The 22,468-nt window shown below is 39.9% G+C and overlaps 1 protein-coding gene across 1 annotated transcript in view; it reads right to left on the bottom strand.

Annotated features, from left to right (window-relative positions):
* Positions 1-1,416: 1,416 nt before the first annotated feature.
* Positions 1,417-22,468, bottom strand: part of CMAS (cytidine monophosphate N-acetylneuraminic acid synthetase) — a 114,909-nt gene continuing 93,857 nt past the window's right edge. The window contains exons 8-9 of the mRNA XM_030213782.1: positions 16,600-16,766; positions 1,417-3,239 (exon numbers count right to left, since the gene is read on the bottom strand). Of these exons, the coding sequence (XP_030069642.1) occupies positions 3,111-3,239; positions 16,600-16,766 (296 nt within the window). The 3' untranslated portion in view covers positions 1,417-3,110. The remainder of the gene's footprint in view (positions 3,240-16,599; positions 16,767-22,468) is intronic.

Here is a 22,468-nt window from a genome sequence, read left to right as displayed (position 1 = left end):
ATCTACAGAGTACGAAGAGGAAGGGCGTGTTCTACTTCGCTGTTGAAAACTTTTCATTGGCTCTCTCCGCCCCTGGTTAGGTAGAGTTTAAGGTTTTCCTTTTTTATTTTTCATACAGTAAGGAGTTTTGGTTCATCCTCACTAAATTCAAAGGTTAGGTAGTATGTTCTTTTGAGGCCTGTTTAGTTGCACCAGGAGAACCTTGTAGAGATACTGAGTGCAGATATGATTCATAGGACTTTTTCAGTTGTAGATCCAAACATGTGTAACAAATTACTATCTATCCTTAAAGGGGCTCAAGGATATGTATCTTCCCACAAAATGCTGAAAACCTGTTTTTTTTTTTTTTTTTAAAGCCGTTGGACAAGTATCTCAAGTTGTGAATACCTGTTGCTCCTTGGATCATATTTTTGACATTGGTGCAAAGATCAGCAGTGGTGGGATGGGTACATATTGTTATTTCAAATTTCTGTGTTTTGGTAATGTTGTTTTGTAACCAAAATGCTCTTACATTGCTGACTATAAATTTTGTCAATTAAATTTATACATACCTATTACACTCCTATAATCACCACCCCACTCCTATATCTGTAGACTGTTCCTCCCTCCTTTTCCCACCCACAGGCAATCCCACCGTACCTCATCTATACCTACCTACTACTTCATGCACCACAGTTCTCACTCTGCAAACCTCTACCATAAGCCCCTATGCTCTTCTATTCTTGTCACTCTCTCTTTAAAGACAGGCATGACCAGAAGGAAAAAGGAGATGATAGTGCCAATGTACAAGTCTCTGGTGAGGCCCCATTTGGAGTACTGTGTGCAGTTCTGGAGACTGCACCTATGGAAAGATATAAACAGGATGGAGTCAGTCCAGAGGGCGGCTACAAAATTAGTAAGCAGTCTTGAACACAAAAAATATAGGGACAGGCTTATGAACCTCAACATGTATACGCTGAAAGAGAAGAGGGAGAGAGGAGACACGATACAGACGTTTAAATATCTCAAGGGCATTTATGTGCAGTAAAAGAGCCCTTTTCAACTGAAGGAGAGCTCTGGAATGAGGGGGCATATGATGAAGTTAAGAGGGAATAGGCTTAGGAGTAATCTGAGGCAGTACTATTTCACAGAATGGGTGGTGGAGGCGTGGAATGGCCTCACGGTGGAGGCTGTGGAGTCGAAGACTGTTTCAGAATTTAAAAAGGCATGGGATAAGCATGTGGGATCGCTTAAGAAAAGGAAGAGTTAGGGGTTACAGAGGATGGGCAGACTGCATGGGTCATATGGCCTTTATCAGCCGTCATGTTTCTATGTATATTGTCTAAAGTGGCCTGTACTCTTGTAGGCATGTGTTTTGGATGTGCGCTGGTCCATTTCCTCAGCGCGCCTGGAAAAAAAGGCATTTTTAAAAATGTATTGGAAAATGGAAGTGTGGCAAAATGAAAACCAGCGCACGTCCATTTTCAGCCTGAGAACTTACTGCCACCCACTAACTCAGTGGTAAGGTCCCACACGCTAACCAGGCAGTAAGCGTCCAACGCGCATCAACTGCCGCTTACCACCGGGTAAGCATCACGTGGTAGAAAATAGAAAATATTTTCTACCACGTGTTTTGGTCATACACAAAAAATGGAATTACCGCCTGGGGCGCATGGTAGCCGGGCGGTAGTGCCAATCTGACATGCGCTGGACATGGTTAGGCGCCTACATACCTTTATAAAAGGGCCCCTGAGTTTTCTGACACTATTAAAAAAAATTTACTGATGCAAGATTAAAGAAAGAAAAAACTGTGCTCATTAACTAGGTAGCGCCTGGAGGATGGAGCCTAGACCATAAGAAAAACAAATATTTGCTTCTATTTAATTTGGTTTGTGAGATGGCAAAAAATATTTCTAATTATCTGCCATTCATCTTAGTCACCATGTTTTACATTCTCTATAGTCCTCTACAATCTTAAAGAAAAAATACAAGTTAAAGATCAGTGATCCGCAATGTGCTGAAATAATATCCATATTTACAACCCTATTTTAGATAGATCAAAGAAACTGGAATTGAACCGTCCAGGTCAGGACATGGGCGATTCCAGTAGTATTTTAGAAAAAAGAACTGCTATGTAGAGCTTTTTCTAAAATACATGCAATATACATGACGGGAGCAGTCTTTTTATATATGTCAGCATCAGCAACATACATGTCTTATGTGTCAGGCTTGTGTGTGCAAGTTGGTATTTCAGAATCTAGATATGTAAGTGCTGACACTTACACATACAAGTCTATCATTTTGGAAACATCTAAATGCTCCCAATTAAACAGAAAGGCTGCAATCATTTGGCACCATTGATTTGGAGGAAGGGAAGAAACACTGGAGGATTAAGCTTGTGACCTCCCCTAATTCGCCCTGTATAGAACTGCCCACTACAAGCGAATTTACAAAGCCTGTATGCACTCAGGAGTGACTGTAAATCCTAACACTGATTTTTGATCACAGACGTATATTCTCCTTCTGAAATCAGGAATACACATACATTTTTGGTCCCATCGTTGTCCTCCTCTGTGTCCCCCTGCTATATGTACAAAGTTGTGATTTTGAAGCATTAATCTCAGCTTTCTAAAATTGGGTTTCCTACATTTACTTGGGATATGCGTTTAAATGTTAACATTTACACTTGTAAACAGTGACTAAAGGGTTCTAAAATAAGGGCCTTATATTTACTTTTATAGCAGCAAAAGTTCAATATGCTAACACAATATTAAATGTACAAAATCACTATTAAAATTATTCTGAAACTGCATTTGTTTTCTCAACTATTTGGTTTTGAAAAGCCTTCATCATGGTTAAGTGGAGTATTCATAGAGGCACACAGTTTTAAAACATAAGTGTTTTCAGAAGCTATAGATATGTACTGTACAGTAAATCATACTTATTCCTCAAAATGACTGTTACCATTCACAAAAGAAAACAAATCAGAACCTAATGTTCTATTCTAAGCTGCTTTAACAGCCATGATTATTTTCACATGCTTTTAAACTTTCATTAATCTACTTTTTAGTTAGCCGGATGCATATATAAGCTTGTTTTCTTCTGCTTCCTGAGATTTCAATGAAATACATCTATGCAACTGGGCTACTTGTATCTGTGTGCCTTTGCCTGATCTTCCCATCTCCTTGCTGCTGGGACCAGTCAGCTGACACCTTCTTGGATCCAAAATCTCTGGAAGTCTTACTATATTTCTCTCTGGCCTGAAAATAAAAAGGGAAATGCTAGAGTTACATTCAGCCTTCAAATAAAAAGTTAAAGAGAAAGTAAATCAAAGATAATGCTTGGGACAAAATCTTGGACAAACCACTGAGCTATATTCTTGAGGAAACCTGACACGGGCCAAAAGTAAGGTTAAATGAAAGTAGCCTCCAACAAACAATATACATACTTGATTGGTATAGATGTCAATTATAATTGACCTATGAAATATGAAACAAAAAAGTGAGGAGAATGAATGAGGATACCAAAAAATAAATTGTTTATTCACATAAAATGACCCGTCTTTACTTGGCGCTTGGTTTTGCCAATGTAAATCTTCTTGCAGGGACAGATAATGGCATAAATAACATTATCAGAATTGCAATTTGATTGATGATTTAAAACATATTGCCTCCCGGTCTGATGGTCCTCGTACTGTGTGATGTCCAATGAGTGTTTGCACACCGAGCATGTACCGCATGGATGATGTCCTCTAGGGCCAATCTGGTTTATGGAAGTATCAGGTAATGTAGAAGGTACAAGAATCTCTCTTAAATTTTTGTTTCTGCTTTGTGCAAACACAATGTTTTTCTCTCTGAAACAAGGATGTACCTCCAGGATAGGCCAAAACTTTTTGATTGTTTTTTTAATATGGTGTGATAGATGTGAGAATTTTAAAACACATACAAGATCAGGAGGTAATTTGTTTTCTGCCGGTTGTAATTAAGTCTCGCGCTCCGCAAAAAGTGCTTTGTGGTATCCTTTCTTAATGACTGTTTCTAGGTACCCTCTGTCCAAAAATCTTTTACGCATGGTTTCTGCCTTTGCTTTAAAATCTCCAAGGTCAGTACAAATTCTTCTCAATCTCAGGAACTGCGAGTAAGGGAGATGTTGTTTCAAAGTCCTTTGATGAAAGCTTTGATAATGCAGATATGCATTCTTATCAGTAGGTCTGCGATATATTGTGGTAGTAAATGAATAAGCATATTTTTGAATCTGAATGTCTAAAAAAGGTATTGAGTCTGAATCATGATGCATTTGAAATTTTTTGGGTTCCTAGAATTCAACCATATGTAAAATTCTTCAAGGCGTTCTGATGAACCTTTCCATATGATGAAAATGTCATCTATGTATCGCTTATAGAATCTAACTTCGTTTGCAAAGGGGTGTTCTGTGAGGAAAATCTCTTCAAAGTGTGCCACATAGAGATTGGCTGAATCTGGAGCCATGGAAGATCCCATGGCGGTGCCCTTAATTTGTTGGAAGAAAGTACCTTGAAAGGCAAAGAAATTTTTTGTAAGAGCTATAGTGGCTAAAGCTAGGATGAATCTATTTGGAATGCAACAAACATTAGTTCTACCTTTTAGTGTTTGATCTATAACAGATAAGGCTTCCAATTGAGGGATGTTAGTATATAAGGACTCTATATCTAGAGTGACTAGAATTGTGTCTGTGAGGCCTCCATCAAAATCATCTAGTAGATTGATCATATGTGTAGAATCGCGAACATATGATGCAATATTAGGTACAAAAGGTCTTAGAAAATGGTCTACAAAAATAGAAAGTGGTTCAAGTATGGATCCATTTGCGGATATAATTGGTCTACCTGGAGGTTTAACAGAATTTTTGTGTATCTTAGGTAGTGTGTAAATGGTAGGAATCGTAGGGTGTTCCACTAGCAAAAAATCTTTTTCTTTCTGAGTAATGTATCCGACTGTATGCGCGAACTGAACTCTCTCTTTAATATCTTTCTGTAGATCTTCAGTAGGATCTGATTCAAGGGGAAGATAGTATTCTAGGTCGTATATTTGTCTTTTAATTTCTGCTATATAATCTTGTCTATTTTGTACAACTATACCTCCACCCTTGTCTGCAGGTTATAATTGACCAACTTTATCATGCTTGACACCAAACAGACAGTTCATTCCAGTGATCTATAGTAACTTACTGTTTGTGTGTGAAAGTTACCATACTGTTGTGGCTTTAACTTCAGATGCCTCAACATGACCTAGAAAAAAAAAGCTAGGGGGGAAATCAGTTTTATCAAGATTTTGGCTACCGGATGTTTTGGAGGATATTCTTACAGTGGCCTATCTCCAAGCTAAGACAGCCTACATTCTGATCTTTTGGAAGAGAGAGACTGTGGCATCCTGTTCTGTTGCCAAGATCTCTCTCAGACATGCTCTCCTCACAGAAAATTTTGCTTGGATTTAGATCATGCCTTTCTCATTAGTTCAAGGCGAGTTACGTTTAGGTACAGTATTTTCCTGTCCCCAAAAGGCTTACAATGTAAAATATGTATCTGATCTTAATGTCCTTATGTAAACTGAATAGAACTTATCTGGTTGCTGCGGTATAGAAGTAAAGTATAGTAAAAGAGGCTGAACCACATCATATGCCTTATTTGTAAGCGTCAAAATTTTGATCTGTAGTCTGCTGGCTACTGGGAGCCAATGTTGGTGTAAAAGGAGTGGGGTTACATGATCAAACTTTCACATGTTAGAAAGCAACTTGACAGTTGTATTTTCAATTAACTGAAGGCATTTTAGTAAGTATAGAGGGATACCTGCAAGTTACAATAGTCGAGTCCACTAATAACTAAGAAGAACTTTTACTAAAGATTAGTGCATTTTACCTGCCACAGGACCCATCTTATTTCTATGGGCCCTGCTGCAAATAACACATGCTAATCATTAGTAAAAGACCCCCTAGGCCATGAATAAGAGGTAACGCATGATTTTATCAATTTATTTAATGAATTTTATATCTCACCTCTGATCCCAAGCAAGTTACAATAAAAACAAGCATAAAAATCCATTAAAAAAACCACAAAACAAAGACATGACAATTAATATAGGATTTCAAACACATAGAACATCAAAATCAAACATATAAATGGCAAGTGACCGTACTCACTTGCAAATGCGCAGTACAGACTTCCCTCTCTGTCCCGCCCTCGCATCAAGACGTCATGACGTCAGAGGGCGGAACAGAGAGGGAAACGGAGTCGAATTGTCGGACGCCGTCGCTGCCGCCTGGAAAGGAACATCACGTGAAACAACCTCCACCCTCACCCCCATCCCTGCCACCGCTCCCGCCCCCCTCCGTATCGGGCCCCCTGCACTGACCTGACAGCGCCTCTCACCTCCGTGTGGAAGCGCTGCAGGCAGCAGCAGAGCGATCTGCTGCTGCCTGTAGCGCTTTCAGGTCAGTGCAGGGGGCCCGGCATGGAGGGGGAGGGAGCGATGGCGAGGAGGGTAGCTGGAAGCCTCGCCCATTTTTACGGGCTTAACGGCTAGTAAAAATATAAAAGGGAAGTGAGGTCATCAGGCCAAATGGAGGCTTAACACCATGGCTCCTCACTCCCTCAGGAATAATCAACATCCATCACTTAGCAAAACACTTCTACCACAGCACAAAAGCACCTTTTCTGATACCTAAATAGCTGGAGAGCAGATCTGAACCATGATGAGTAAGAAAAAACCTACTGACCTTTAAGAATTTGCCTAGCAAGGTGGGTCACAGCTGTGGTGAGATGAAGACAACATGGCACCTCTGCCACGAGTGGTTCAGGGCCTTCGTCCAAGGGGCTCCCGGGAGGCCTTTTGCAAAGTACATTGGAAGAGCTGAGGAGTTATTTCAAGGAGCACAAGGCAGATGCAGCAGCAACACAAGCGGAGATTGTCACTTTGGGCATGGATCTCAGAGCTGACATTCAAGAGCTGGGTGCAAGCCAGGAAGAGGCAGAAAACCATGTGGAGGAGTGCTCGGGCACATTAGCGACTTGAAGTGCAAATATCACAACCTAGCACGGCAGAACTTGGAGCTCTGAGATAAACTAGATGATTTGGAGAACTGGAGCCACAGATGTAATTTGCTGTTCCAGGGAATCCCCGAACAACCAGAATATTTGGACTGCACAGAGACAGTTATCAAAATAGTGCTACATATCTTTCAGCAAGCGGCAAGAGCTAAAAGTAGACAGAGCCCATAGAGCACTTGGTAAACCCAACCTGAATGCAACTTATCCTGGTGAAATGTTTGCAGACCTGTCACCTGCTACATTAAAGAGCAGAAGAGAGATGAACGATATAGTTGGCAAGTTAAGGGACAAGCGTGTGTGCTACCGTTGGATTTTCCACTTCAGGTTAAGCTTCTCGGTGCAAAGGAAGAATGAGTCACCTCGAGGGCGGCAGCTTTGAAACAGTCGCTGGGCTGGTGGACTAAGTCTGAGGAGCCACCTTCAAACCCACCTAAGCCACCACATGCGAGCCCCCAGATGGGAAATAGTGACCATGGGACAAGGGAGCCACTTACAGCATTTCTCCCAGAAAGAAGCAACAAGAAACAATGGCTTCCTGGCATCTACTATGTTGGGTCTTTATAGACTTTGGCACTCTGCCTTATGTCTGTAGTTTTTAGCTATCCAGTTGGCTATTACTTGTTAGTTGCTTAGTGTTAATGGTGATTATAAGCACGTTTGACTTTCAGCGTTTTGCATGTGTGCATCTATTGTATGTTGAGTTTGGGATGTTTGATTTCCTTGGGAGGGGGGGGGGGGGTGGAGTCCTTCCTCCATGCACTTTCTTCCTATCTGCTCTATGGAGATGGGGAGAATGGTTTTTGAGGGGTGGTAAGTTGTTGCATGTACAAGACAGGTCTGTTGTATTTAGAAGTTGGTATTTGGGTAACGAGTATCGTCACCATTAAAATTATGTCACTGAATGTGAAAGGGCTAAATTCCCCATAAAAATGGAGGTGTCTCTTGAAGGAAGCACTTAGACTATCTGCAACCATTTGCTTCTTTCAGGAGACACATATGGTCACATTTGTAATATACTCGGAGCTGGTTTGCCTCACAATTAAAGAAGTAAACCTGTGGGGTGGCCATTTTGATATCAAAGGATCTGGCGCTAACCCATCTTCAAACAATTGTTGACCCACAGGGGTTTCTGGTGGTGCAGATCTCTATTGCTGGAACTACCTATAACCTAACCTTGGCGTATACCCCTAGTCAAGGTGAGGGGGAGTTTTTCACTATATTGGAATCACGCTTCCCTCTCTTGGGAGAAAGCAGGCGGATCACTGGGGGGAGATTTTAATATGATAGTAAACCCTCAGTTAGATGGGGTAGATTGAAGGCCTTGATGCAAGCAAGGTCTGGGAGTTGTGGATGGAGGGAGGGAACAACACTCCAGATCTAGACAATTTACATACTACACTATAGTACATATTACTCATTCTAGAATAGATTACATTTTGCTTGATAAGCAGTGTATGGATGAATCGGTACAGACTGGGATAGAGACTATAGTCTGGTTGGACCACACTCTAGTCTGGACTGTGATCCAGGGTAGTACTCAGGAGGCTAAGTTATAATTTTGGAGACTAAATGAGAGCATTCTGGGACAAACAAAGGTAATGGATGATCTTCACCAGCATATCATCAATTATTTTACACCTAACTCGTCCTCATCTGTCTCCCTGGGACTGCTCTAAGACAGCTTTACGGCATATATAAGAGGACATCTGATTAAAAGGGCCAGCAGACTTAAGTGGAAGCGCTGAAAGCAAGATGCTGCTTTGTGGATGGAGATTTTGGCTTGCGAATGCAAATTTTTTGAAGCCCCCCCACCACAGCAAAGCAGACCAATTTGTTGTCCCTTCGGTAGCAACTGCGCAGTCTTTGGGAAGGCCAAGTTGCTTATGATATGCAATTGACCAATAGTGTCTTTTTTGCTGAGGTTAATACAAGAGTCCTTGCACAACTGAAGGGAAGAAATACCCAGGCTCAGATCACATCTCTTGTTAGCATATAATAAAGTGTCTGAATATTACATAGTTGTCATGATATCTGTTTAAGGATTACAACTATATTGTAACTATACTGTAATTTATTCACCTGTTGATGTGAAATTTAACAGGTTTTGGGGGATTATGGCAGCGGGGGGTTGGGACTCCACATCTGGATTTTCAGCAGATAGGATTTCAGCATTACATGGTTGTTTAACTCCACTGATAGTGGAATACAAATTGGATTGGTGTGATATACAGCGTTTATATAAGTATATTATTAGATCAGAGTTTCATGCTGACAATAATTGAGTACTGTCATATACAAAGAGTTCCATGTGGGTTGCGGTTGTATAAGGAACCAAGATTTTTAGAAGATCTTGAATATGTTTCCCAGTGGAATGAGATTATATCTAGATGCTCATTACCATTGAAGTGTTCAATTATTCTGAACTACTAGAAACTAAGTTAGAGCAGATGAAACAGATGAGTTCAGCTGAGGTTTATGAGCAAAAATACAGACAACAATAGCAATTTATGAATAAATATCGACAGGAAATAAGATCCCAGAAGATAGCAAAATATAAACAGGAGAAGAAGGATTACACAAAAGGTTTTGTGTATCCATGCATGGATCATAGCAGAAAGTCAAGGTGTATACGCAAAAATAAACAAGTATCTTTTATTAACTCTTCCAGTGATTCCTCAGGGGATGAAGCTACAACAGCGTATAATGCGCAATCTACTGTTGTTACCTCTAATGATGCCCATTCACAATGTGCCACTTTTTTAAGGATAGTGGGTCAAAGGTCCAAAGGAGCTATATCGGTACCAGTGGTGTCACCAAAGAGACAAATGAGGAAAATGACTCAGTAGTGTTTAAGTTGTCATCCAAGCATCTGACCGCTGAGCAGCAGCAAGTGTTAATGTTTATCATATGTTCCTACACAGTATCATGATCCTTATAACACATGTGTGTTTTTGTATAAATTCTTTCACAAGTTGCGCTTGCAGCTGCATTTTATGGATGTTGAACCTTCAATACATGATGGGACTGCACAAAATTTTTAAAAAACAATATCTGCTCTCTACTTGGGTCCCCCATGGTGCAATAAGATCCAGTACTTGCTACTTTTCAACAGTGGATGCTATATAATCTGTGGGTTATGGAGCATAATTTGGGTAAGGGTCATCACAATCTAACTGTGGACCAGTGCTCTTCAGCAGGACAAATCTATTGTAATATTAAGGGCTGACAAGGGTGGGGGTGAAGAAGTGCAGAATAGTTGTGATTATAAATAGGAGGCCATGGACCAACTTTTGGATGAATCATTCTACACTAGGTTAGTTGAAGATCCTACTATTCTATATCAACAACGTGTTTTTTTCCCCTTTTATCTGAGGCAAATAAGTCAGGTATTTCTAGCCGGGAATTTAAATATTTGTTTAATCAATTCCCTATGGTTCTGATTATTTATTTTGCGCCTAAGGTTCATAAAACTCTTGTTCATCCACCGGGAAGATCAACAGTGTCCAGTAGGGGCTCTCTTTTTGAGCCCTTGTCCCAGTTTTGGATTTTCATTTAAGACCTTGTTTACAACAGATTACATCACATGTAAAGGATTCTGGGCACTTGTTAAACTTATTAGAACTGTATGTATTAAGTGATGACGACAATATTGTTTTGGTCACATTAGATGTCACTGCTCTATACACCAATATCCCTCAATCTGCTGCTGTACAGATGCTTGGTGACTTGTTGAACACTTTATCATTGTCAGACGGTATGGTCTCTTTGTTGTATAAGATGGCCAAACTAGTCTTTTTAACAGTTTCTTTGTATCTGAGGATCAGTTTTTTGTTCAAATTAAAGGAGTGGCAATGGGGGCTACAGTCGCCCCCCATGGTCGCATGTCTCTATATGGCCCAGTACGAAAAAAATGTTGTTTACCCATCACAATTTTTTTCAGAGATGGTGGGGTGGCTGCATTACATTGACGATGTCCTGTTAATTGGAGGAGTGATTTGGTTATAGATTTTCTAAATTCTCAGGACCCCAATATCAGTTTTGTTCATCATATAGGGAGTTTGAGTGTTAATTTTTTGGACATCAATATTCAATGGATAAATGGTCAGTTTGTTACTCAATCATACCATAAGGGTAATGACTGTAATGCCATCTTGCATTATCGTAGCCATCACCCCCAGGCTTTAAAGGATAGTATTCCTAGGAGTCAGTTTCTTTGGACACGTAGACTCTGTAGCTCACAAGACACTTTTAAGGAACAGGCTCAGTCCATGACCAGTCGTTTCAAACAGAGGGGTTAGCCCTCTAAAACTGTACATAAGAAAGCCAAACAAACTTTTAATGTGCAACGAGAATGGCTCAGGCAGCCGGTTGTAGCAAAACATTTTCAGAGACTGACATGTATACTACCACATACTCATGCCAGATCTACCGCAGCCCGGGTCATTAGGAAACATTGGCCTATTTTGTCCATGCACACACAAACACACGAGGTAGAACTTTGGAGGAAATGCTGTTTAAGCAGATTCCCATAGTGGTATGGGAATTGTTTGTCAGGTGGCAAGACATTACGCATGTGATAGTTGTATATACTGTCAGTATGCTTTACAGGTTAAGAAGGTTAATTTACCGCACTCTGGGGGCAATGCTTTAGATTGCGGACACGTACTGATTGTAATTCTTCTCAGTGTGTCTATGGTATCTGTTGCCCCTGTAATTTGTGGTACATTGGACAAACCACCCGCGAAATAGTTAATTTGTGCTTACAGCGGCAAGAGGCTCCCCTTGTATCACACCGGATGGAAGTGGGACATTTAGTCCAGGATTTAAGATTTGTGGTCTTGTGTCAGATTACATGTTGAAGGGGTGGTAACATTCCATTTATATTGTCTAGAAAAGAACAGCGTTTAATTTTCACTTGGAACACGGTAGTGCCTTATGGACTTAATAAGGAAGTCAATAGGTTGAGCGTGTAGGGAGATTGAGTCACATGTTATTTAAACTGTTGAACGTCCAGCAGGCGGTGGCGTCTTTTGGTAGACCCGCTGTGTGGTATGTGAGCCTGTGTGGTATGTAAGTCTATCAAGTATTATAGGGTATGTTTTATAAGTGCACAATATATTTGTGTGTATTTTGTGGGCTTAATGTGGGATGAGGGAGACTTTGTGATAATTGCTGTTCTGTTTGTAGGTATCCGACCCCTGATGATGCAATTTGGAGCGAAACATGGACTGTGCTAGGTTCAGTTACGTATTTGGTGGTTTAAGTTTCAGCATTGTGTCTTATCCTCTTATGGATTTATTTAGTGCACTGGCACCCTATGGTGTATGAGACTTCCTTTTGGGACTCTGTATAATTTTTGGACGACTACCCAATTGAAGATGACATTTTAAAGAGCATGTCTTGTGATGTGTGACAATTTCTGACGTAATAACAGAAGAATGTATCAATGAGGACTTTCTGGTAAAAGAATTACTGGAGGACCGCTGATATAAGTATAATTCATCATAAAGACTGAACTGCATATATGCTCTTGTATTACAGTAGGGTTGCAGTCGGTATTTGTTATGGTACAAGTATATATAGCAGATTTTCTGTTATGTTTACTATAAGCAGGAGTTTTAATATTTTGATATTGTTGTAGTACGTTTTTGAAGCATATAATAAAGTGTTTGAAAATTACATAGTTGTCATGTTATATTTATCTGATTAAGTTAGAGGATGGTACACTCACACATGCTCCAGCACTTATGCGATCCTCTTTTTTGAGGTTCTACCAGGCTCTTTACATGTCCAAGGTGAATCCAACTGAACGTGATATAGAGGCATTCCTGACTGAGGCCGCTGTACTGCAGATTATGGCACCTCAGCGACCTTCTCTAGAAGGGTACGTAACTGTAGAAGAGATTGGGGCAGCTATCTCATCCTTGAAACGGCATATCCTGAGATTTGATGGCCTCTCCTCTAAATTCTGTAAGAAATTTTCGGGTCTATTGGCCCTCGTTTTTGTTGCCACATTTAATTCAGTGTTGCATGGGTACTCTTTACCACAGTCCCTGATAGAGGCGGGGGCAACATTCTTACCTAAACCTGGGAAAGATCCCACCCAATGTAGCTCTTACAGGCCCATATCTTTATTAAGTCTAATGTTAAATTGTTAGCAAAAGTGCTAGCTACCAGACTGAATGGGGTCATTGCTTCCATTGTAGGGGAGGACCAATGTGGGATCATAACAGGGAGGACAACGAGTGATAATGTTAGACACGCTCTAGATCTGATGTGGGACGGCCAGGATGAACCACACCCCACTGGTTCTCTTCACCACTGACACCAAGAAGGCCTTTGATCGGGTTAAGTGGGATTTACACGCTGTTCTTAAGCATATGGATTTCACCCCAAACTTCCACTGTTGGATACATGCATCCTATAATGCTCCATGGGCTTGTATTAGGGTGAACAGGGGCTACTCTGATTCTTTTCCATTGATGAGGGGCACCCGACAGGGGTGCCTTATTGCCCCTTCTGTTTGCTTTAGTAGTAGAGCCCCTGGCTGCTTATATTAGACATAGCCCTCACATCCATGGGGTCCCTGCTGAGAATCTCCATGTTTACAGATGACATCCTGCTTACACTCAGTCAACCACAGGAATCTCTTACTGCCTTAACCGCTTTGCTTGTTAGATATGGTACATAAGTATTGCCACAATGGGACAGACCAAAGGTCCATCAAGCCCAGCATCCTGTTTCCAACAGTGGCCAATCCAGGTCATAAATACCTGGCAAGATCCCGAAAAAGTTCAATACATTTTATGCTGCTTATCCCAGAAATAGCAGTGGATTTTCCCCAAGTCAATGTAATAATTGTCTATGGACTTTTCCTTTAAGAAGCTGGCCAGACCTTTTTTAAACCCCGCTAAGCTAACCGCTTTTACCACATTCTCTGGCAATGAATTCCAGAGTTTAATTATATATTGAGAGAAGAAAATGTTTCTCCAATTCGTATTAAATTTACTACTTTGTAGCTTCATCACATGCCCCCTAGTCCTAGTACTTTTGGAAACAGTAAACAAACGATTCACGTCTACACGTTCCACTCCACTCATTACGTCAGGTTTTAAAATGAATGCCACCAAGTCACAGCTTTTAAATGTTAACTTGTCCTGCGAGACAGTTTTGTCTTTGAAGAGCAAATTTCCTTTTGCTTGGGCCTCAGCCATTCAATATTTGGGTGCAAAAATTGCAGCAGATCTGAAAAATCTGTTCGATAAATTATGGGAAGGTAATCCCTGAATTAATGCTAAGCTTTGATAGATGGCAGAAACTGCATCATACCTGGAAGGTACTGTCTGCAAGATGATAGTTCTTCCCAAACTGCTGTATTGTGTCTCAAATCTTACCAATTAAGCTTCATAACCTGCTGCCCTAGACAGGAAGATGTTCTTGTTCATCTGGAGGAAACACCCCCCTAGAGTTGCTAGGACCATCGTACAGCAATAGAAGGCCTAGGAGTACCAAACTTTAAGATGTTTTTTTTATGTAGCCCAAGTGAAATGTTTGCTAGACTGGTATGAATATCACCCTAAAGTGTGGATTCGGGTGGAAAGAACGTATTTTCACAAGCATTACTCCTTTAATGTGTTGTGACACCCAGTGGGGACTAAACACAAAAGCTTCAAACCCCTTCTTAAAGCATGTGGTGTATACTGTTGTTAGAGTTCTCTTCCCACCCCCACCCCCCCCCAGCTGCTTCTGAACTTTACCTAGAGACTCCCCTTCGTGTATTGATTTTGTTTTCCCCAGGGAGGGTACCTGTACACAGATGGAAAATCTTGGGAGTGTATAAAGTGGGACATCTCTATACCAGGAGTACCTTGAGCTCTTTCCAGGACCCAAGGTTGAATGGCACAAGGATTTGTATGTCATCAGCATGTAAGAAGGGCACAAACCCAAGAGTGGTGATAAGTGTTGAAAGCGGAACCAGAAATATATTAAATAAAAAGGGGCACCAACAAGGGCCCCTATGGCACTCCGCACGGTAGAGGGAAAGGGTCTGAGAGGGTATCACGCCAGAGGACACTATAAAAGTGATTATTGAGATCAGACTGAAACCACTTTCCTTTAATGCTTTGAAGTAGAACAAAGGTCTAAAATTAAGTAATTACATCCAAAATTAATTTATCAGAGACTGGTAAGAAATCTTCGCACAGCACTTAAGCATCAGAGATGTTATCAGTGGAGAGTAAAGAAATGGTTCTAAAAGATTCAACAAATCTAAGAGACCTTTTTTCTGGAATGCCTCAAACTGTTGACAGGCTAAAGGTGTATCAAGAGATTTAAAAAAAATCCTAGCAAACAAAGAATCACTTTTACAATGTTACTTTTGGTATTCAAAGCGTTGAATAATTTGGTGTCACCAATTATTGCGTCAACTTTACGTATCTATCAACCTACGAGAGCTTTGAGATCCTCTGATGCTTGTTCATTAACAGATTCCCTTTTTTAAGATAATCAGATTGGAGGAATATCATTCTACAATTTTCAAAGTAACTGGACCCAAGTTGTGGAATAACTTACCATTGAATCTGCAAACAATGAAGAACGTGGAACTATTTAAGAGAGAACTGAAAACATTATTTCAACAAGCTTTTGGTGATTAGAATGTTCTGACTCTTTTTCTAAGGCGCACTGTAGCTTTATGAACAATTAATTTGAGGGACCAAAAATGAGTTAGTAATTTGCAGTTATTTTTCAATATGTCATGTTATGTATGCTTTAAAATTATGTATTTTTATTGTGAATGTTTATTTATGAGCCGCTGAGTACATTAGGATCGTATGGGATATAAATAAATGTCTTTTCATCACTGTAAATAGATCTTTGGAACTGGCTCTAAGTTCACCGGACTGTTTTATAAAGTAGGCTTTTTTAGTCAAAACTGTTGATTTTTGATAACTAACCAAAAGGGATCGATAGGTGTCAATATCTCTGTATTACGTTTTTTTATGCAGTGTCCTGTCAGCCCTACAAAACACTTTTCTCTTAACTTGAGAGTATACCATGGTGCCTTGTTGGATCGCTAAACAATTAATTCCTTCATAGTAATCAGCTGGTCCAAAACATTTTCTAGTGATTTGTTCCATTAATCAACTCATTCCTTCATAGGAATCAGCTTGTCCAAAACATTTTCTAATGATTTTTTTCCATTAATCAACTGCTCTGATGCAGGAAGTGTATTTATTGCAGTCAGTTCGGGGCCCCATAACTGAATATCTAGAAAACTCTGGAACAGTATAATCTATATTGGCAGGAGATTAAATTACATGACCCATTCATCTGATTTTAGGATTTTGTAGGTTCTCTTTTAGGGATAAAGTCACATTCCCTTTTATAAAATAAGTGTATTCCATTAGCAGCACAGAAAAGGACTGCCTTTATTGTACACTATGGATTTAAGTTAACTAAAAACCAACAACCCCCCTCCCCCAAACCAAACATCGATTGCATAAAATTATAATAGGACCATACAGTAAAGATTCACCTACCTCTCCTATCTTATAAATAATATGCTTCACAAATTCTTGGATAGCATCAGAATCAGTTTTATGTTTGCACTTATAACTGGAGGCTTCCAGAGCAGCTGGGCAAGCACTAGGGAGAGCAGTGCTGATACAGACTTTCTTCATGCATTCCACATCAGATTCTTCACTTCCTGGACAGTAAAGGAAGAAAAGGGAGAGCACACTGAATTAAACTAACAAATCATAAGTCAGTGTGCCTTGCAGAAGGCTTCAAACCCTTGTACATTTTTCACATTCTATCTAACATAGTAACATAGTAGATGACGGCAGAAAGACCTGCACGGTCCATCCAGTCTGCCCAACAAGATAACTCATATGTGCTAATTTTGTGTATACCCTACTTTGATTTGTACCTGTGTTCTTCATTCAGGGCACAGACCATATAGGTCTGCCCAGCACTATCCCCCCACCCCCAAAAAAAAAAACCCAAAACAATTATAGGAGTTGATCTCCCCGATGTACACAAAATACTCCATATTCTGTGTTGACAGAACAATTATATAAATATTCAAAAGTAATTAATACGAAACAAAAGTTTTTATTCCATAAATCTTCCCACACTGTTACAGCAAAGTCAAATTAGCTCCATTTCTGAACACTTCTTTAACAAGGCCCACAATACATTAAATAAAGCCCAATCATAGTACATGAACTGATGTAAGTATTACTGAATAAAGAATCAAGCTGTTTCTCTTATATAGGTGAATCTGGAACAAAAGTCTAAACATGCTGAACACACAGATGCTGTAAGAACGCCAGGATAAAGTTGTTTAAGAGGTACAAAATGAGGAACGGCTGTAAGAAAATGCCAATGTATTTGAATAACCCTTTGGGGAACAATCAAGTCTATCATTGTGAAATGAAAACAGATTGGCATAACCAATGACACCGTGTTGATCCAAAGAAAGCAGCTATAGCTTTAGAAAATGCTGAGGAAGGCCACTGTGAGCACTAAGATACTCTTAAGCAACTAGGGGCCCTTTTACTAAGCTGTGGCAAAAAGTGGACTGCGGCAGTGCGAGCACATCTTTTGGGCATACACTGGGCCATTTTTTGCCACGTTCTGGAAAAAGGCCTTTATCTTGAGGGGCTGGAAAATGGACATGTGGCAAAATAAAAAGCAGCGCACGTCTATTTTCGGCCTGAGATCTCACCGCCACCCACTGACTTAGCGGTAAGGTCTCGCGCGCCAACCGGGTGGTAGGCATACAGTGTGCTCACACTACCGTTTACCGCAAGATAAGCGCCACATGGTAGAAAACAGAAAATATTTTCTACCGCATGTTTTCGATGAGTGCCAAATTCAGATTTACCACCCAGGGCATGTAGTAGCTGGGCGGTAGTGCTGATTTGGCGCGCGCTGGACATGACACTGGGCAAAATGCTGATTTTAACAATCTGAGGTTACTCCTAACAAACTGTATGACTGGGGTGGTAAGAAGGAAGCCACTACTAAAGAAGACTCATTGGTCTACCTGAAATCAAAACACAGTGGGGGAAATTCTATAAATAGCATCTAAAATTAGGCACCAAAACAATTCAACACCGATGGCTATTCTAGGAAGGATGTGTACCTTATATAAAATGGTGGTTAGCGTGGATCCCATGCCTAACATTTGGGTCCTGGTCTTACGCTCGCTAAAAACTGGTGTAAATGCCAGCACTTGACAGACACGGTAAGGAAGTATTCTGTAATTCCACAGGCAACTTCTTGATACACCCCCCTCACATTAGGAGAGTTTGGTGTCGATCCATATAGAATAGTGTACAGCCAGTTGTGCACGTAAATCCTAATTGATGCCAATTAACTGCAATAATTGGTTGTTAGCATCCAATTATTGCTAGTTAACGGCTTGCTTATCAATTAAGTTGCTCACACAATTTTGGGTGCCATATATAGAATACTACTAATTAGGGGACAATGCTCAACTTCCATTATTCCCATCCCCCACACTAACAAACAGTACATTTTAAGACACCACACCTCATGCTGTACTGAACGAGTGGTTTATTGTATTATATGCCCATGTGAGTTGTATTATATAGGGCATACCAAAAGACAGCTTAAGAGCAGGTTGGCGGAACATATCAGTAACCTGCGGCACAATAAACAGGAAAATCCTTTGGTAGCACATTGGATACAATATAACCATTCTGTGGATCAACTTCGTTGTGCTGTAATAGCACATCTTCCCTCGTTCAACAGAGGGGGTGATGTCAGTGCCAGTTTGCTAGTTATCGAACAGCGATATATTTTTTTGTGGGGGACGGTAGCACCCAATGGCCTTAATCTTGAGGTCGAATGGGTGTAAGGCAGTGTCCCTTTAATGAAGTACGGGCGGGGATGTGTTGTAAGCCATTTAAATTTGGTCAGGTGTGCCGTGCGCAGTAACTCCTGGTGCGGCAGTCTGTGTGGCCCACTCTGAGGGAGCTTCAGCCTGGCGTGCAGCCGTTCAGATTATTGAATGTAAGTGTTACTTGAATAGGTAGTGTAGTTGTGACATTAAAATGTGAGCAGTGATGGTGAAAACGATGATATTATTGACATGTTGTAGATGTGGTGGTGGTTCCTCCTGAGGAAGATCTTGTGAAATGCGGTCCAGCATCGGGGAGCCGGCATGAATTAATTAACTGGTCACCGATTACTCAGCACCTGTACGTTGACTTATAAGGACGCTTGCTGAAATAGTGGACTGTTTGTAAGCAGCTAAAAGAGCGTCAGCACTCTAACTTGTTTTCCACATTTGGGACTAAACAACCAACATTGGTTCATCATGTGAACGCAGTGGCCAAGTGGAAAACGTGGTGTTAATCACTGCGCTGGACAGATTGAGTTGTGTTCCCTGTGCAGTAAACAGTGTAAAATTTGTGCAAAATGTAAATCAATTCAACAAGTGTCAGATATTTTATGTTTGCAATGTAATTCTGCGCAATTAATACTATTAGGTACAGGTGGAGGACGGTGAATGGATGGAATGAATGAGAGTTTTTAAGTAGTTAATAGTGTCAGTTGTTTTAGGGTGGCACTAAAGTATAATGAATAAAAGTCTTTTTTGATATTTAAACTATACTGGAGTCTTTATGTGATAGGTGCCATATACAGAAGCCAGGGCATTATCTCTTATCAGAGAAAGCAATATTTTATTTTTTTATTCTTTAAAACTGGAAAAGTTTCCATTGAATAATTCTTGAAAGGGGCTGGGGTATATATAGGAGTTCGATTGTGTTTGTAGCCCTTGATGGATAAGATACATTCTTGTTTAATTGCTTATTAGATATAGATTCTTTGTTATGGAAGTTCAGCTTCTCTACCATTGATGTGGGCTAACTGAATTTGATGTATTTTATTTTACTTTTTCTTACTTCATATTTGAGTTGTTTCTACTAATTTCCTTTATTATTATAGGGCATTTTAATGTTCATAAAAGTAAATTTAAAAAAAGCCAGGGCATTGTTCTTTTTATACTTATTTAGCATAAATCTAAGGTAACTAATATTGCTCTGTCCCTGCTGCTGTGAAGAGATTGCCATGACTGCAACTTAAGTCCTGCTTCCTGATATCACCTGAAAGTTTCACCTTTGTATCTGTCCCTGCTGCTATGAAGATATCGCTGTGACTGTGGCTTAAGTCCCAGCCCCAGCCCCCAACATGAACCAGAGGTGACATCATTTATATTTTGATGAGCACACTAGGAGGGCTATGTTTTCCCAGGGACATTCAACTGTTTTCCAGTGTGAACGACAATAAGTTATCAGTCTCAGATGCTTTCACTAAATTATATGATATGGAGGCGTATTTTCAAAGCACTTAGACTTTAGAACTTTGTAAGTCTAAGTGCTTTGAAAATAAGCCTCATGGTATGTTTAAGGCTTTGGTACAGGCTATAATAGTCCAACTGTGCTATTATAACATATGTGGGTTGCTCAAAAAGGCTACCAACCAAGAAGATTGCAAACTGCCCAAAATGCCACTGCCCATCTGATCTGTAAAGAGAGTAGATATGAAAGAGTAACTCCTCTTTTAATAGAATTAAATTAGTTACCAAGTCAATATTGACTATTTCCCAAGTTTTGTACATTTGTGTTTTGGGTCTTTAATGGCCCAGCACTTGATTATATTACTTAATTATTTTGTTTCTCAAAGAGGGATAAATAATAAGTGAGGTGATTAAATCCACAGATGAAACAAAATTATTCACAGTTAAACACATTCAGACTGTGAAACACTGCAGGAAGACTATAGGAAATTGGAAGAGTGGGCATCCAAATGCTACATGAAATTTAATGTGAACAAATGCAAAGTAATGCACATTGGGAGGAATAATCCAAATCATAGTTACCTAATGCTAGGGTCCACCTTGGGGTTCAGCACCAAGAAAAAGATCTAGGTGTCGTCATAGATAATACACTGATAATAAGCTGAAATCTCAGTGTGCAGCGGCGGCCAAAAAAGCAAACAGGGTGCTAGGATTTACTAAGAAAGGGATGGTGAATAAGACTGAAAATACTATAATGCCTCAGTATTGCTCCATGATGCAACCTCACCTTGAGTATTACATTCAATTCTGGTCGCCATATCTCAAAAAAGATATAGTGGAATTAGAAAAGGTTCAAAGAAGAGCGATCAAAATGTTAAAGGGGATAGAACTCCTCTCATATGAGAAAAGGCTTAAGGAGGTTAGGACTCTTTAGCTTGGAAAAAAGATGGCTGAGGGGGGGGGAAATGATACAGATCTACAATATACTGAGTGGTGTAGAATGGGTAAATGTAGGTCAATTTTTTAATTTTTCAAAAAGAACAAAGGGTAGGGGACACTCAATGAAGTTACATGGAAATACTTTATAACAAAATAGGATGGAATATATATATTTTTACCCAACAGTTAAGTTCTGGAACTCGTTGCTGGAGGATGTGGTTATAGCGGCTAGTGTATCTGTATTTCAAAAAAAGGATTTGGAGAAGTTCCTGGAGGAAAAGTCCATTGTCTATTGAGAGAGATATTGGAAAACCACTACTTGCCCAGAGATTGGTAGCATGGAATGTTGCCACTATTTGGGTTTCTGCCAGATACTTGTGGCCTGGATTGGCCACTGTTGGAAAAGGGATACTGGGCTAGTTAGACCATTGGTCTGACCCAGTATCCGCACCACTCTCTTATTCTAACTCTCTAATTTCCAACAACAGAATGAGTTAAATTGAAAAGGCTGCAATCTCAAACTTTATCCTATCAGTCTGCATTGATATGGAATTTGTTGCCCATTGATCTTAGAAAAGAGACTAATTATATGATATTTAGGTGTACATTTAAAACTTTTTTCTTTCCTAAATTTCATTGATTAGGTATTATGCATATCATAATCTTATTACATAAATTTATTTAATTTTCCTAGTGATGTACTAGTTTATTTTATTGTAAATGGCACTGAACCAGTTTTTTTTGCAATAACTGCAGTATATAACAATTTTATGGTACAGTACTGTATTCCTTGTACTTAAAGTACTTGTGCTTTCCCTGCCAAAGGACTGCAACAAAGGAACATGTTGTGCTTCTTTGTATGTCCAAGAAAGCAACAAGGCAGCCGATCTACAAAAGCCAAGGTGAAATATATTAATACAGATAAGTTCCACAAAATATATAATTTTACAACAACACTACAAACAAATGCCTAACACAGCTATGATTGGGCAGCCAGGGTGGCATCAGGGACAATAAAACCAAAAGGTATCTAGTCAGGATTCAGTAAAACAGCATGTCTCTACCAAAACAAATTGTGATAGTAAATATCTGCTACAGATAACTGTTTTCTTTGTGGGATAGTATGATAATCGAAT

The sequence above is a fragment of the Microcaecilia unicolor genome, chromosome 9 (assembly GCF_901765095.1).
Source record: "Microcaecilia unicolor chromosome 9, aMicUni1.1, whole genome shotgun sequence".
NCBI lineage: Eukaryota > Metazoa > Chordata > Amphibia > Gymnophiona > Siphonopidae > Microcaecilia > Microcaecilia unicolor.
Note: the sequence above shows the minus strand (reverse complement) of the source record. Positions and strands in the feature narration are given on the sequence as shown.